The 16,912-nt window shown below is 33.7% G+C and overlaps 3 protein-coding genes and 2 long non-coding RNA genes across 8 annotated transcripts; 3 read left to right on the plus strand and 2 right to left on the minus strand.

Annotated features, from left to right (window-relative positions):
• Positions 1–51: 51 nt before the first annotated feature.
• Positions 52–2,642, plus strand: LOC9316384 (caffeoylshikimate esterase). Its single transcript, XM_002880271.2, has 8 exons — positions 52–261; positions 382–478; positions 565–597; positions 1,286–1,432; positions 1,547–1,677; positions 1,760–1,897; positions 1,983–2,081; positions 2,179–2,642. The coding sequence occupies exons 1-8, from the start codon at positions 232–234 to the stop codon at positions 2,548–2,550; spliced, it is 1,047 nt and encodes a 348-aa protein (XP_002880317.1). The 5' UTR covers positions 52–231; the 3' UTR covers positions 2,551–2,642.
• Positions 2,643–3,250: 608 nt separating this feature from the next.
• On the plus strand, positions 3,251–4,966 carry LOC110228978. Its single transcript, XR_002332500.1, has 2 exons — positions 3,251–3,869; positions 4,494–4,966. It is a non-coding gene; the product is annotated as an uncharacterized LOC110228978 (long non-coding RNA).
• LOC110228979 lies at positions 4,819–5,644 on the minus strand. Its single transcript, XR_002332501.1, has 2 exons — positions 5,037–5,644; positions 4,819–4,915 (listed from the first exon to the last, which is right to left on the minus strand). It is a non-coding gene; the product is annotated as an uncharacterized LOC110228979 (long non-coding RNA).
• Positions 5,645–9,401: 3,757 nt separating this feature from the next.
• Positions 9,402–10,980, plus strand: LOC9316385 (small nuclear ribonucleoprotein Sm D2). 4 transcript variants are annotated; one of them, XM_021027510.1, is made up of 6 exons: positions 9,402–9,591; positions 9,685–9,732; positions 9,847–9,871; positions 10,219–10,296; positions 10,513–10,617; positions 10,691–10,980. In XM_021027510.1, the coding sequence occupies exons 2-6, from the start codon at positions 9,728–9,730 to the stop codon at positions 10,805–10,807; spliced, it is 330 nt and encodes a 109-aa protein (XP_020883169.1). In that variant the 5' UTR covers positions 9,402–9,591; positions 9,685–9,727; the 3' UTR covers positions 10,808–10,980. The 4 variants fall into 4 exon arrangements, with proteins under 4 accessions (XP_020883169.1, XP_020883170.1, XP_020883172.1 ...); XM_021027511.1 differs by having other exon boundaries at positions 9,485–9,596; XM_021027513.1 differs by having other exon boundaries at positions 9,485–9,596; positions 10,222–10,296.
• A 34-nt stretch (positions 10,981–11,014) lies between these two features.
• On the minus strand, positions 11,015–13,799 carry LOC9316386 (UDP-glucuronic acid decarboxylase 4). The gene is made up of 7 exons (XM_021027509.1): positions 13,028–13,799; positions 12,790–12,937; positions 12,403–12,482; positions 12,242–12,325; positions 12,081–12,155; positions 11,459–11,551; positions 11,015–11,373 (listed from the first exon to the last, which is right to left on the minus strand). Exons 1-7 carry the CDS (start codon positions 13,622–13,624, stop codon positions 11,146–11,148), a joined length of 1,305 nt encoding a protein of 434 aa, XP_020883168.1. The 5' UTR covers positions 13,625–13,799; the 3' UTR covers positions 11,015–11,145.
• Positions 13,800–16,912: the final 3,113 nt, after the last annotated feature.

Raw genomic sequence — 16,912 nt, forward strand, 5'->3', positions numbered from 1 at the left:
CCAATGAAAATGGATGGGTCTCTCTCATTCATACGCGCCCAGTGTGATGACAATTAATGAAATTCTGAAAACATTTTCTGAGCTTTCAATTTGTTTTCCATAGTTCGTAAAAAAAATAAACAAAAGAAAAAACAGTGACACTCTTGTTTCTATAAATTGGTGAGACCTGCCCTCAAAACCCCTTCGTCACCTTCATTCTCTCTCTCTCTCTCTCAAGATCTTGCTCCGGTCATGAAGTCATCGGAATTCCAATACCACGAGGTTCTCTCTCTATCCTTGCTTAGAGATTCAGATATAGTAGTAGTAGTAGTAGAAGTTTAACAGGAAATAGCGTGGTGAGATGATAGATTGATAATTGAATAACCAATAATGTGGAGACAGGAATACATAAGAAATTCTCGAGGGGTAGAGTTGTTCGCATGTAGATGGATCCCATCTTCTTCGTCTTCTCCCAAAGCTCTGGTTTTCCTCTGCCATGGTTGTCATTATTTTCTTAATTGTTATTTCTAAAAGCTGCTATTCTTCATTTACATAATAAAAGTTGGTGGTGGATTTTTTGTGCAGGTTATGGAATGGAGTGTAGCGACTCCATGAAAGGTTTTTCATTTTTCTTCTTCCCTCCAACTCCAATTTATGATTTTCACATGCTTCCCTTAATAATATGCATTAGATCTAACGAATCTCCAAAAAATACTGATAGTTTTTTCTCTTGCCTTTACTTGGCGGTGCGATTTTAGATACAATTAGCATGTTTTTTTTGGCGTGTATTAGTTCTCTGAATCAGGAGGTTACGCATGATACTTTGTACTAGAAAATGTTGCAAATCTTCAATTTGGAACTGATAAAAAAAAAAAAAAAAAGGTCATTTGTTTCACTGCATATATCCAAAATTTTATCTATATATTTTACATTTGATGCATTATCCTAGTAAGGATCTGTGTAGTGATAGTAGCAGATCATGGATCTTAAATTCACTGTGGACCTTAGAACATTTATGTGCGAAGTAATACTTCTTAAATGCCTCTAGAAAGCAAGTCATGGAGGGTGTTAGGACCGGTAGGTCAACAATTCTTACTTTATGTGGTTGGTTTTGGTTGGAGAACGACCCTAAATCATTTTTTAATTGTATATCCCTTTATTTTTTGGTCTTTCCTCGTTTAGAGTGTGTATTTGATCCCTTTCAAATTAAATTACCTTCTTTCTATGGCCTTGGTGGTTGAGAAAATTTATTCGGACGTTGATCCATGTTTGAAACTAAACAAACTGATACATGTTTTGATTGTAGAATGCGGAATCAGGCTGGCTTCAGCCGGATACGCGGTTTTTGGTATGGACTATGAAGGTCATGGAAGGTCCATGGGATCTCGTTGCTACATCAAGAAGTTTTCTAATGTTGTGAACGATTGTTATGACTACTACACATCTATTTGTGGTATAACATTTACATATATAACAACAACATTCATATCTCTTCTTCTCCATTTATCAGTAAGAAGAGATTTTCTCAATCAACCCCAAGTTAGTTGTTAATTTTATTTGACACCAGCGCAAGAGGAGTACATGGACAAAGGCAGATTCTTGTATGGAGAATCCATGGGAGGTGCTGTCACTTTATTGCTTCACAAAAAAGATCCTTTGTTTTGGAACGGCGCCGTTCTAGTTGCTCCTATGTGTAAGGTAATAACCAGCAATTTTTAGATTACAGAGTCTTAGGAAATTATACTGGAATGCAAATATGTTGTTATGTATGAATATGCAGATATCTGAGAAGGTGAAGCCACACCCCGTAGTGATTAATCTGTTAACTAGAGTCGAAGAAATCATACCGAAATGGAAAATAGTTCCAACAAAAGATGTGATTGACGCTGCTTTCAAGGACCTCGTCAAGCGAGAAGAGGTATCTGTAGTGTATATGGAGTATATAACAAGCTCTCACCATCTAAATTTGTGATATGTAAATAGTTTGGTGTGTGTAAATGCAGGTAAGGAACAACAAGCTGATATATCAAGACAAGCCTAGGCTCAAAACAGCACTTGAGATGCTCAGGACAAGCATGAACCTCGAAGACACTCTGCACGAGGTTCATGTCTCTTATACATTATTCTTGATCCCATGATATGACATTTTTCTGACAGAATTATTTGACCAAGACAGCAACATGCGATCGGATTTTGCAGATAACAATGCCCTTCTTTGTATTACACGGAGAAGCAGATACAGTGACGGATCCAGAGATAAGCAAAGCTCTGTATGAGAAAGCTAGCACAAGGGACAAGACTCTCAAGTTGTATCCTGGGATGTGGCACGCTCTGACGTCAGGTGAGCCGGACTGTAACGTTGACCTTGTTTTTGCTGACATCATCACTTGGCTCGACCTTCGAACCGCTGACCCAGCCTCTCTCACTGTCACTCCTATACGAGTTGGTAACACTACGACCGTCCAGAGGGTTACTACTGTTAGTAACGGTCAAAGGAGGTCTAAACGTCCCTTCTTCAATCTCCTTTGTTGTTTGAACCGTGGTCGTTTGGTTCCACGATCCACTGTGTAATAAAAATTTAACAAGGCAACAAAAACAAGTTATGGAAAAGAGAGTTATGATCGTTTGGGTTATTAAAGATTGGTCTCTCATGATGGTTAGAAATATATGGCCCAAAGAAGTATGAAACCATTTCCTTTTCAGCTTTTGAAAAATCGTGAAATGAATTGATAAGTTGGGTCATGAAATTAATTGAGTTATGGTTCTGGTTCCATTGTATCTATATACTAGATCCGGACCCGCACATACGTGCGGGATTTTGTTTGTATTTGAATTTTTTGATGTATATAGCATTTAAGGCTGGATACCTGTTACATATATTCAATCCATTTTCCAACTCATACTCGTCTCGAAAAAAGGGTAATCGTGATCTTAGGGTCGGGTAAAAGATATTGTAATTCTATTACCCTTGGCCCGTGGGTAAGAATCGAGTATCGGGTATTTATTTTTAATACTTATTCCGTTATTTGATATGTTTATCGCTTTACTACATGACCGGTAAATGTTTTATTAGTGTTTTATAATATTACTAAAAAATTTATAAATATATTTTATTGTAAAAAATATAGCCTAAGTCTGTAATTTTATACTTTTGGAAATATACTATAGTTTTATGAGTTTTTTTTCTTTTTATAATTTTAATGTATATTTATGTTGGGCCTGTTTTTCGTATTGGCCCAAAAGCATTTTTTTTGTTAAATGACTAACGTCACGTTTCTTCTCCCTGTAGCTCCTCTTCTTCTCATCGAACACTTTTTTTTTCTTCTTCTTGCTTAATCAATGGTATTCTCCATCTTCTTCTTCACATTCTCTTCACCTTCACTTTTTGGGCTTTTCGTTTGAGAGATAAAGACTTTCTAGACGTTTTTTCTTCTCTTATGCAGTACTAAGCAGAAGATCAATTTACAACATACACCAAAAAAAAAAAAATTGGTACTGCAATTCGTTCTCTTTCACAAAACACACAAATCTTATTTTTTTTTTTTAATTCTTTCATTCTTAGGGTTCTTTCGATTAATAGAGTAAATCATTTGCTTACTCACCTATCGCGAGGAAGACAATGCGGTTTCAGAACTGCGAGTTAGAGTGGAAGATGATGTAGTTCAGAAATTAGGCCATTATATTAAACTCAGTGTGGAGTGTGGACTTCGAAGTATTTCTCAAGAAGCAGATCATGAAGAGGAAGAAGATTCATTATCACCGTCTTCTTCTTCTTCTTGTGGACGGGATAGATCTGTGTGGTTATGTTCAAGCTTGGTCTTTTCTTCGCGATTCTAACTGCTTTGGGTCTCGCTGGTTACAAATGGCTCGCTCCTTCAATCATGGATAAGGTTTAAAATTTCCTCCTTCAAAGATAATTCAATGCATGTTCCATTACAATGATACCTTGTTCCTAAAATCCAGTGTTGAATTTGTTCTGTTCTTTAGAAATTTTAGATCTTTATCAATTGGGTTTAATTAGGATTTCATCAATTAATCATCACTCTTGAATAAGATCTTAAGTACTGACCACAAGTCTGTATGAATTCGTCTAGTGTAGAAAAAAGTTCATTTGTAAGATTGGTTCATGTTTCATGTGAATTTGTATATGCCATTACCTTCAGATTCGATTAGCCGAAATAAAGTTTGCAGTTACTGTCCTGTGGCTAATTTTTGATACCTATATAACCAGACCCTCTTAACATATCCAATCCATAACATTTTTGGCTCTGTAACAATTATGTTATTATCCATTTACCTTTGTTTGCAGGAGCTAAACCATCTCGTAAAATGGGATATCAGACACACCCATTAAATATATGCAAGCTCATGCCATTTTTGTCAAAATATGATGCTTTATTTTCCCTTGTCATACTCTTTTTGATATTCATGATGGATGATTCACGTTCATGGTGTTAAAATTTTCTTTCCATTTAGGAAATTTGATTTGACTCACCATTGTTTTCTTGTGATAGGGAAGAATGCTGCTTGATATTAATTTCCGTGAAGGAAGTCTAGAAACAAAGGTTAGTAAGTTTCTTTTACCACATATAGATGATACCTTAACCTTATTTTACTTCATAGAATCAAATATTGTCAATTTTCTTATATAGAATTTAAGTTCATTACTATAACTCAGGGGTATAAGTGAAACAAACCAAGGAAACTTCACATAACTTGAGTATCATGAATGACTTTCTAATATAACTACGACAATGTAGTTGTTTCAATATCCTCAATTAAACACAATAAATATGTATCATGTCAGGAAAATAGTAAAGACAAAACAAAAGCATAAGATTTTTAAGAAAGTTCAAACGAAAATGGATGCAAAGTTCCAACAACTTTTGATACACACCATCACACGCTTCTCTTAACATTCAGGTTTCCATCTAACCTGGAATAAGAAGAACCATATGTTCATACAAAAAAAAAAAAAAAAAAAAACCATATACCAGAATTACATTGTGAATAATAAACAAAACAAAAAAAGTAGAGAAGTTGTTTTTCTGGTTTACATTTTATCTTTGACACTTTGTAGTCACTCAATATTTTTTCTCTTTTGTGTGTATGTTTCGATTTTGGAATAAAAGAGATTTAAGAGGTTTCGGTGAATTGGAAATGATATAGATCACTACAATATTTATACTAAAAAGAAGTCGGCGAATTCATAAATAATTTTATAGGTTTTAAAACAATAAATCTTATACAATCTTGCTAGTTACGTAAAATTTAGTTTCAGTATTGGAATATGCTCTTGAGATTCCGTGTATAATATTAAGAGAATGTCTATATTAATAAATGTAGATACAAACGTTTGTTTGGGAAATATAGATTTTCTTTGTTGATGATTTGATAATCCTTGATATCAGGTTGTAGATTATACTACTATTAAATAGATAGGAACAAATAAGGAAATAAGTTAGTAAGACTTTGAAAAAATGAGTTTAGAATTAGAGCTATTTATTATTGATTTTAAATACAATTAGTGATATAAATATATTAGCAAATTTATAAAAAATGATTGAAATTAACATTTTCAAGTATACAAACCTTGAATTACGTGGTTAACATTATTGCTAGGATTTGAAATTTTAGTAATTGGTATAATTTTTTAGGAAATATTCAATTTGTTTTTTATGCTTAAGATTTTGTTTACTGTTTTGATTTAGTAGTTTTAGTAAGTTCTTAATATATGAGATTTGATTTGAAATTCGAATTAATCTTTTACTTGTCAAGTAGTTATGGCAAGTACAAATAATTAGGGTGAAATATTTGATTATCATTTCCTTATTATCTATGTTTTAATTGATTAATTATTTATTTATTTTATAGAGTAATTGATACTAACATTTTTGGTTTAAGCATTAATTTTTGTACTAATTTTAGGAAATGTCGAATAACAACATTCCTAAATTCCCAACCGAAAAAATCGACCCCAGGATCCACATGATCCACGTGTGTATCCACCCCCATTAGCCCAAAATCCAACCCAGAAGGTCCAAGATCCGCGAGTTTGTACACTGTCAAAATACCAACTTTACCCTTTAAAGAATTTTATTGTTTACTCTTTAAATTCAAAATTTCTAATGGCATCAATTGTAATACTTTACCCTTAATGAGGTTATTTATTCTACAATGATTCCCAATTAATAGTATAGATATATTTTTGGAACACTTTTAGCAAATAAATCCTGGGGTTGGGCAGTATTTACAAAGAATGCCATTGGCTTTAATTCTAACAATTTGAAAAATTTAATAAAAGTTATTAACAATTTAGATCCTAAATTATCTCTTACAACTTATCTTTCCATACCTATATATTCACTCATATCCTAATTGCTATTTAAAAAAAAAAAAATTAATGCTAACGTTCCTAAAAAAAAAGATGCTAATCTTTAAATTCTGTTTATTTATGCTAACGTTTATTTATTTATTTTAATTTTGTTTTTTAGATTCTGTTTTTTTTTTAAGGAGTTTATGTATAGAAATAATTAAACAAACGATGAAATCTGATTTAATATGACTTGGAACTTTGGCTTCTCATTTAAGGGTCTGACTGGTTTAAACGCAGCGGTTGCGGTTGCGGTTGCGGGAGTTTGTGGAAGCGGGCGGTTGCGGCTTTAAGCGTTATCAAGCGTTTTGAACGACTGGTTTAGCGTTTGAAAATTAGTGCGTTTGCGGGAGTTTTATGACTGGTAAACCAGCGGGTGCGATAGCAGTTAAATAAAAAATGACCAAAATAAATAAAAAATATTTCAAAAAAAAAAGAAATAAAAACACCAATATATTATGATGATAATATTAGAAAAATTGAACATGCTTAATAATTAAAACCATAAATAAAGTACTAAATAATTATTCAAAAATAAAGAAATTTTGTAACAAGATAGTACTTTATGCATCTGGTTTAACATCAAAAATTGCATCAAGTAATGGGAAAAACTGTAAATAACGTTGAATTCAATCAAAAAGCAAGTGAGTTTCTATTCGAGAAAACAAATCGAAACATATATTCAATCAAAAAGCTAAGCAATACGTAATGAAAATAAAAAAAACGATGCCATAAAAAATATTCAAAAAGTTACACATGAGGTGATGAATGAATAAAAGAATATATGATACTTACATTTGGTTATTAATTTTCATCAGTTTGGATGGAAAACATTGAGAGAATAGAGTTTCAGAATATTATTAGGGTTTCTGATGAGAACGTAATACAAAGTGATACAAAGATGAAAGATATATATAAAATTAATATATATTATAATAATTATAAGTAAATGTTTAATTTTTTTTTTTTAATCCAACCGCTACCGCCCGCAACCGCAAACGCTTGCGGGAAGGAGCTTTTGAAATTCAGCGATTTCGAGCGGTTCGAAGCATGACGGAGCGGTTTCTATGATTGGTACCAACCGCTAACAACCGCAACCGACCGCTAGCAACCGCTAGGAGGGTGCTAGCGGGATAACCAATCAAGCCCTAAATCAATTTTTAAAGTAAAAAATAAAACAAATCTTACAGATTTAAATGTGTATATACGACTCTTTTTTTCACAAAAAAAAAACTTTTTTGTTCAAAAACTGTGTATATAAAACTTACTTGCATATATATTAGAATTAAATAAAATTTTCTACTAAATCATATTTTAGATTTTCACATAAAAGACAATCTATCTAGAGTATAAAAATCTTTGAGCACGTGAATATTCCAAATGTTGGTGCATTTAAAAGACTTTTTGTTTAATAAACAAAAATAATGATTAAAGTTTCATTTTACAATAATGAAAATTTAAAGATATTTTTAATATTAAAATAAAATCTAAAATTATACTATGTAAAACATTTATGATATCGTAGTATTGGCAATATACAAACCAATTTTTTTTTGAACCGTTTATCTATTAAAAGTACTTATTTATAAGTACATAATAAATAACTTTAATTGGTTGAAACTTTTGAAAATAGAGTATCCTTTTTTTCAATTGTAATAGCTTTTAATAATTGAGAAAGTAAATGACACCAAATATATTTAAACAAACAATATATGATCATCTTTTATTTTAAAAATATTGTATATCATTGAAATAATAAATTATGTTTTTAATATAAAATGTTATTCAGCGGTATATCGTTATGTGGGTTAATTATTATCCACATTTAGACATATAAATAATATTAAATTCTTAAAATAATTTATAATATACATAAATTAATCATCAAAACTTAAGTTTTTTTTAATTAATATTATTTTTATTATAATTATTATTATTATATTATTATTATTAGTTATCATATTATAAATATGAAGAGTGATACCGACAAAACTTAAGTTACCATAAACTTAGGTTTTTTTAATTAATAATAGTTTTTTTAACTTTAAATATATTTTATAAATAAGAAGAGTGATACCAACAAAAATAAATTAGAAAAATGGATTTAGTAAAATGGCCGCAAGTCTTGTGAAATCAAGCAGGGGGATGCAGGGGGATGCAAGCATACTATATACTTTTGCGGGTTTGTAGAATGGTTTTTTGCGGGTTAAAAATCTTTAAACCCGTTGTGGGACAGACCTAGCATAGCGGGTTTGAACTATCAAACCAACAATAAAACTATTAACTTATTGATTTATGTTTTGGATTTGTAATCATGGTGTGGAATTAATTAAGTTACAAATGATATCCATATTTATTCTACAAACTACAATATATTACACAAACTAACACCTTCTTACTTTTAAAACAACTACTTTTAATTGACAAATTTCTAAACAAAAATATTTAATTTGTATATGCATCAAACAAACAAAAATACACTAACCTACCATATATCTCTATATTATTCTACAAAACAGATTAAATCTAGAATTTTATATTTTATCCAATAACAAATTTAATATAATAAAATAAACACATTTTAAGTTATAAACTATAAGTTTAAAACATAAAAAAAACATGTGTTTCGTACCACGGGTCCAAACAAAATGATAAATTAGGTAGACAAAAAATAAATAATTGAAAATTAAAAAACCAAGTAAACTGAAAATCATTATCTAAAATTTTGTCATACGGTGTACTGCCAGTTAAAATTCCGTGATTTTGATGGGTCAGGTCAAAATCTTATTCTATAAATATGTAGCCATATAAAGCTAAATAATACTATCTTTAACTATAAGAGTTACATCTAATTAAAAATCATATACGATCAATAGGTTTTATATATATAAAAATTCACATCAATAATTTTTTTAAAAAATTATAGCCCCGCGGTGTACCGCGGGTTCAACTCTAGTAATAGTATTATAATTGAGTAATGTAACCTTTTAATTTGGTATAAATTTTAACATTAAACCCAAAAAAAAAAAAAAAAACATTGGTGTATAATTCTTCTTGTTTGGAAAACATTAAAGCCCATATAAAATGATAAGGCCCAATAACTTCAAAAGGCCTAACATAATTCTGTTGTAGCGCCGGTCCGCTAAGTAGTTTCGAGTCGTCGTTCTTCTTCTTCTTCTTCTTCTTCTTCCATCTTCCTGTGAGTGAGATCTGTGGAAAACGAAAGCGAGATTTATCAGGTAAGGTAAAACCCTAATTTCTTCGATCTGCCTTGTGTTAAAATCTGTTATTCTGCTTTCCTCAACCTCACTCGTATTCCTTAACATGGATAGGTTTGGTGATTGTTTGTGGAGAAGAAGCTCGCGATAAGTCAACATGAGGTATCTCTTTCTCTCTCGATGGTTCTAAGTTTCGTCTGCGTTTGATGGTTCTCAATTCGAGACTTTCCTAACACTGTTGTGTTTCTCTTTGATTTTAATTTTTTTTCTTCGCAGCAAGCCAATGGAAGAGGATACCAATGTAAGCTTCCCTTTTTAAATTCTCTCGTTACTGCTTTTATCGATTTGCTATTTTGCCCTAATTCATCTAGTGTTTCCAGTTTCGGCAATCTTAGCTATCGCCTTAGTGCTTGAGTTGGACTGAACCACTATGGATTTTCACTAAATTGCGTTTTAATGGGTGTTTTAGTGACTGGCTTCATATTGGTTGTTTTCGTCTCTCATTTCGATCTTGAGTTCGACTTCTGACTTTTGCTGTATTGTCATTTGATTGTTGCTGTTATAAACACGATCTTGCACTAGTTTCCTTCTTGTCTGCTACTCTCCTTAAATGTTGTTTCTAATCATCATGCTTGATACTGTTCTTAGCAGGGAAAGACTGAGGAAGAGGAATTCAACACCGGGCCACTCTCTGTTCTTATGATGAGCGTGAAGAATAACACTCAGGTATAGAGATCTCTATCTAGGAGATATATTGAGTTTCGGTTTCATTTGACAGATTGTTAGATAATGTTGTATATGAAAACTCATTAAGTGGATAGATGTTTTTGAGCTTTGTTTAGTAACACCTTCATGAGCCAGATGTTAGACAATGAAATATTGAAATGTATATGAAGAGTGGTTAACATAGAAGGTTATTAACAAGGTCTACTTTTTATTCAGGTTTTAATCAATTGCCGGAACAACAGGAAACTTCTTGGGCGAGTGAGAGCGTTTGACAGACACTGCAACATGGTTCTTGAAAATGTCAGAGAGATGTGGACTGAGGTAAACAATATTCTTCTGTAATCAGTTTGTCTATATATAACTTGTGTGCCTGAAATGGCCTTGTTTGGTTTAGGTTCCGAAAACTGGGAAAGGAAAGAAGAAAGCACTTCCGGTGAACAGAGATCGGTTCATAAGCAAGATGTTTCTACGTGGAGACTCAGTCATTATCGTCCTCAGGAATCCAAAATGAGAGAGAGTGTCATGTAAAAGACATGTTCCTTGTTTGTGCTAAAAGTGATAAATACTTGTAGGTATTAGCATCTTTTAAGTTTGACATTTATGTGTCTCGTTTTCGTTTATGCCCGAATTGATAAGATCTTTTTAAAGGTGTTTGCCAGCGTAATCTCATTTGTGTTCAGTTTACATGTTCGCATGTCCAAGCTCAATACTACGGTGATAGCATTAAAAATAAAGCTTTTAAATTGGTGAGGTTCAATTCCCAACTACATTGACACGAATAGAAATATCGAAATCAAAATTTAAAAATGAAAAAACGAAAAGAAACGAGATTCTCTCCTGCTACTAGAATTACTCTGTTGATGATGAAGTGGTGGAGGATGCCTGCTTTTGGTCGCCAAAGACACGTTGACGGAAATCTTTGACCATAAGTGGGAGCCCTTGGCGTAGAGCCACCTTTGGTTCCCAACCAAGAAGCTCTTTGGCCTTTGTGATGTCTGGTTTCCTCTTGTGTGGGTCGTCCTCTGTGTTTGGTCTGAACTCTATCTTTGCGTTCGGGTCAATCGTCTCTTGAACCACCTGCTCACCACCATCCACTCCTTTGGGGTCAGATACAAAGATTTTGAGTAATCATATTATATGTACCAACAAGAGAAAAAGGTACCTTAGCGAGCTCGAGCATGGTGAATTCACCGGGGTTACCAAGGTTAAATGGACCGACATGTTCTCCCTCCATCAACCTCATCAGACCCTCCACCTATCTCACATTCAAGTTTACCAGTACACAATAATAAACAACCATGTAAGGAAATGGAGAGACGAAAAGAAGAATGATTTTTTCAGCTGGACATGGTAGGTATATTAAAGATCCGTTGTTGGTCCCATGATATTGATTGATATCCATCCATCCCCAAAGTTATATGTCACACTTTACACAGCTAATCAATTTTAGTATGGCACCAGGTTTGTGAATCCCGGTCACAAAATCATATCATAGAGAGATTGTAAATACAAGTGATTAGACTACCTATCCAAACCCTAAATATAGATTCTGAGCCACTTATTGTATCCTAGTGAGATCAACAATATCTTTGAGTATTATCAAGATACACTGTTTTACCATGTCAAGACTGAAGTATACCCCATGAAAGTAACAGTTGAATAAAAAAAGATGAGGTCATGGCAAAATTTGAAGCAGTAGAGCTACATTGAATTGAACTTTTCCTTGTTTTTATCTAATCATGAATTTGTATAACTTTAGGAGGAAAAAGTAAAAGGGGGATTACCAGATCAGAGACAAACTGGAAACTCCTTGTCTGCTTACCATCACCATAAACAGTCAAAGGCTCTTTTCTTAATGCCTGCACAATCATCAATACCAATTTCATTACGTAAAATTCAATTAATCACTGATTGATTGATTAGTTAAGCCACTTTAATCCCGCACCTGGGCAACGAAGTTGCTAACCACACGACCGTCATCGATACACATCCTTGGGCCATAAGTATTGAAGATCCGAGCAATCCTAACCTGATGAGCAATCAATCAATCAAAATCTGTATCCACATTTTCTATCAGCGAACCAAAATGAAAAAAAGAAAACAGACCTCAACATTAGCGCCTCTATGATAGTCCATGGCCAAAGTCTCAGCGGTACGTTTGCCTTCGTCGTAACAACTCCGAACACCTGTTCCAATTTGCCATATCACACTCTATCAATAATATTCCAGCAACACAAATACGAAAATTTGAATAAAACGGGGTTAAAATTAGGAAGATAAAAAAATATCTCCTGCGGGTGCGTCTGAGAGCCGCACGATTAAAGGAAGGACCCAACAACATGTACGGTTCAAATGGAACTTTGACCAGATCTCAAAACTATTTTTCTCTGCTAACGTGCGCTTTATTGTATTGTTGTTATACCGGACCGGACCGGACCGGACAAAATGAGGAAGAAAGAGAGAGAGAGAGAGGGAGAGAAGAGGAGGAGGTACCGATGGGATTAACGTTGCCCCAGTAAGTCTCAACCTGAGGATGTTGAAGAGGATCTCCGTAGACCTCACTTGTACTCGTCAGCAAGAATCTTGCTCCCACTCTCTTCGCTAGCCCCAACATGTTCAATGTTCCCACCACATTCGTCTTGTATCCACACAGAGTTAAGGACAAGGCAAAAAAGATCCAAACAACAACAATATTGAGAAATTGAAATTCCAAGAAAAAAACAAAGGATATGATAGTCTTGACGGGATTGAATTTGTAGTGGACAGGAGAAGCAGGGCATGCCAAATGGTAGATCTGATCAACCTCAAGGAGGATCGGCTCCACTACATCGTGTCGGATCATTTCGAAATTAGGGTTACTGAAATGGTGCATCACGTTCTCTTTCCTTCCGGTGAAGAAATTGTCCACCACGATCACGTTATCTCCTCTCGCCATCAACCGGTCCACCAGGTGTGACCCGACGAATCCTGCTCCACCTGTCACAACCACCCTTAGCACTTTCCGTTTCAGGCCTAGCGGGATTTTGCCGCCTGCCGATCCGATCCGGCTCATGTACTCGATGCTCGCCTTCTTCTCATACGATCGCATTCCGTATCCGGGAAGCGGATCCACGTCGTACGGAATTGGCTGGTTGGACGGTTTGGAGAAGATTGTGAATCCTAATGTGGCCATGGCAATGCCGACGAGGACGAAGACGAGTCTCTGTTCTCGGAGCATGTAACGGATCGGACGAATCGCTACGAACCACGGCTTTATCGGCTTCGGATAATAAGATTCCGCTTCTGCTTGCTCCATCTCGTGTCGCCGGTATGTCAGCTCAGACGCCATCTTCTTCTTCTTTGATCGGAGGGAGGCTGTTTGATTTTTCCGAGTCGAACTCGCCGGAGACTGGGGAGTGAAAACCGATTTGGGTTTTCTCTGTATTTAAGTAGACCAAGATGCCCTTACTGTTTTAGCCTCATTCTTTCGCTTTTATTACAATTATGCCCCTCTATTTACTTTTTCTCTCCTCTTTGGCGTTTTTCAGATTTGAAAAGTAAACGATTCTTCAAAACCGGAACATTGATTACTATCTCCGTCCATTTGTTGACCAATTACAGTTTTTTGTTTTCTTTTTTAAAATGTTGTCTTTACAAAAATTAAATGATTACTTTCACAAATAAATTTATTTATTTTCATGTATTTATTACTCCCTTGTTATTAAATAACTTTGATGTTTATTTGGCAATTACTGACATTTTTCTTTTGCATAAATTATAGCTTTTGTATTCATTGTCATTAAGGACAAATGGATCTAAGTTTTCTAAAGTTTATGAATTGGAAACTGTCGACAATGTAATACTATGAGTAACGAATTATATAGAGAATACTTCATACTCGATAAATATTATTCTTTCAATAGTATTGTTATCGTTGTTGGTTATGCTGTGCAGGATTCGAACTTCTTATTTCTTTTATGATAAAAAAGGAATTAACAACAAAAATGTTTCATAGAGTTAATTAAGTTGAGTAATGTACCTTAAGAAAGTCAATAAGCGCCTAATTTGTCACGGAAAGCCAAATTTGATGGCAACTTTGAGTGATTTCAACGCTCATTTATTTCTTCTGTTTAATTATTTTTCCCCACTAACAGATATGATAAATTATGTACGTACTAAACGTTCATTGACAGTTTTATAAACTCACATTGATAACGTTTTTACTTTTTGTTGAGAAGAAAACGTGACATAACAACGTTTTAGTTCCCACGGCGGTTTAATTAAAATATGAATTCTGGCCTAGTTGATACAAATTTTGTACTTTCGTACAGGCATATTAATCATGTACGTACACACAAAAAAAAATCATGCACAAACATGTTTTGATGATAACTTTTTCTGTGTTAGGTAATTATATCGTGTCGGTGATAATATTTAGCTAGGTTTAAGTTGGTTATTATTATGCACAACTCAATAGTATGTGGACCAATTTACCTGGATCAATCGCACACAATAAAAAAAAATAGCTCATATATTTATAAAAAAAACAAGGCCTTGAATGGTAGTAGATTCTACAATAGTTTTTAGATTTTGTTTTTCAAAAACCCATTTTTTCTCCATTCAAGATTTTGAACAAAATAAATTATTAACATATTTATATATTGATCGTATAATGGTTATTTCACTCTATTTCGAATTGAAATCGTGCTTTAGAATTGACAACTAGTAATATTGGATCATCTTCCTTAGATCAATAACTAACTGGAGCTCTAGTCACATGTAAGATTCATAAACTTCAATTTAAAACGAAAAACGAATATAAGCTTGTTAATTAAGAGAGAAGAGGAAGAAAAAAATGATATGGTTATAATTACAATGGAATATTAGAGTTTTATAAGCAAGTAGTAGTGAATTAGTGATCAACAGCAATCATATGATCGAACATAGAGATTTGGTGTCGGTCGGTAATGGACAACAAGAGGCACAAATTTTATAATTTTAATTTTTATAATATTTAAAATTAACCCAGGTTGGCTGAATAGTGACAATTCAACACACATTTTACATACATTCATAAGAATGCTTTATCATAATTTTGATTAACTTTCTGCATATAATGAAATACAACCAATATCCTATAAACTCGATTAATACAAATTTGATTCTGGTTTTCATTATCACGTCAAATTCAGTTATGAGTTAGAGTTCATTTTAAAAATTAACTACATTTAAAATTAGTTTTGAGTTCGTTTTGGGGTTAGGTCCATATATATTTTATATTGAAAAATAAGAATATAATTTCAGTCTTACTAGCTTTAGTAGTTAGTGACAAATTTGATATCTGAAATGAAGTTACATATAAAACATATACGATATATATATACATTGTCAAAACGAAAAGAGCAACAACGAGTCATTAAAGACCACTGTATTACTTAAATGCGACTCAAGAAAAACAAACTACACTTTGAATAACACACTAAAGCATGTCTCTAGATATCACCAAGAATACTACAGTATTATTCCATCTTGAAGAATTTATCATAGGTTAAATATATACCAGAGTAATTAAAGTTGCGTGCGTGTTTGGCATTATGAGAAGACAATTTAATGTACTAAACCGAAATTAGAATGAAATTGAAAAGAAATGACGAAGATGACCACGAACGACTACGACTACGAGAGAGAAGGAGGAGGCTCGCACGCACGTCGGGGTGTGAAGGTGACTTAGTCGTGAAGCCACGTTGACACATCATAAATTGCCACGTGTATCTCTATTATTTCTCACGTTTCCTGCACTCTCTAGCTCCTTTAATTTTCCCCATTTTCGACCCAGCGTCGCTTTTTTTTTTTTATATATATTTTGAGTTATATAGTAAAAAGGAAAAACTATGAAATGTACCACATTTCTATGAAATCTTTCCAAATGTCCCACATTTGGAAACTCCTTTCCAATCATACCACATTTGGAAGGTGGAGTTACGATTTTACCCCTCCACGTTGGGCAGTTTTCGTGCCGAAGAGCTGCCACTGATTTGACAACGTTTCGCTTACCTATTAATCTCTCCTCCTCGGTCTTCGTGCGCTTTAATCATCCATCGATATTTCTATTGAGAGGAAACGATTCACTCTCGTCTCTCTCTCTCTTTCCCTTTATCTTCCTTTTCCTTCTGCTCCAAATATAGAACATGTAATTTTCGTTGTCAGACTCTCTGCATGTAACTTCAATCGATTTTGTCCCCCGGTTCTAATCAGTGATTTAGTTCGTTAAATCCGGAAAGTTTATTTATTTGTCCACATCTGAGGTGGATCAATTTTAGTCCCTGTTATATTAGGGTTCTGTCCCTTTCCATCCCTAAAGCGATTTCTTCTTCATTTTTTCCGCGTTGCAGATGAGGTCCTCCGCTGGTAATTTGAATCAAAAGTCGCCGGTTGGCAGATCCAGGCCATCGATTTCGTTTGAAGACGAGGACGACCCTTTCGTCTCCGCCAAACGCAAAAAAAAAGATATTTGAACCGAATATCCCCCTCCTCAGTGTAATCCGTATGAACTGTAGACAACGTACCTGGATTGGTTGTCCTCAATAGATGCAGGTATGTCTGCAAGAACTTATAGCTGTCTTCCTCACTACCACGA

Source organism: Arabidopsis lyrata (genome assembly GCF_000004255.2).
Source record: "Arabidopsis lyrata subsp. lyrata unplaced genomic scaffold ARALYscaffold_4, whole genome shotgun sequence".
NCBI lineage: Eukaryota > Viridiplantae > Streptophyta > Magnoliopsida > Brassicales > Brassicaceae > Arabidopsis > Arabidopsis lyrata.

What these genes read in the sequence shown, in the direction of transcription:
- LOC9316384 (XM_002880271.2), top strand. Translation starts at nt 232, where the DNA reads ATGAAGTCATCGGAATTCCAATACCACGAG. An exon ending in TAGTTGCTCCTATGTGTAAG is followed by an intron (nt 1,678 to 1,759) that starts GTAATAACCAGC and finishes ATGAATATGCAG; the next exon opens with ATATCTGAGAAGGTGAAGCC. An exon ending in ACCTCGTCAAGCGAGAAGAG is followed by an intron (nt 1,898 to 1,982) that starts GTATCTGTAGTG and finishes GTGTAAATGCAG; the next exon opens with GTAAGGAACAACAAGCTGAT.
- LOC9316385 (XM_021027510.1), top strand. An exon ending in GCGTGAAGAATAACACTCAG is followed by an intron (nt 10,297 to 10,512) that starts GTATAGAGATCT and finishes CTTTTTATTCAG; the next exon opens with GTTTTAATCAATTGCCGGAA. An exon ending in TCAGAGAGATGTGGACTGAG is followed by an intron (nt 10,618 to 10,690) that starts GTAAACAATATT and finishes TGTTTGGTTTAG; the next exon opens with GTTCCGAAAACTGGGAAAGG.
- LOC9316386 (XM_021027509.1), bottom strand. Translation starts at nt 13,624, where the DNA reads ATGGCGTCTGAGCTGACATACCGGCGACACGAGATGGAGCAAGCAGAA. An exon ending in TCCAGTTTGTCTCTGATCTG is followed by an intron (nt 11,552 to 12,080) that starts GTAATCCCCCTT and finishes AATGTGAGATAG; the next exon opens with GTGGAGGGTCTGATGAGGTT. An exon ending in CCATGCTCGAGCTCGCTAAG is followed by an intron (nt 11,374 to 11,458) that starts GTACCTTTTTCT and finishes GGTGGTGAGCAG; the next exon opens with GTGGTTCAAGAGACGATTGA.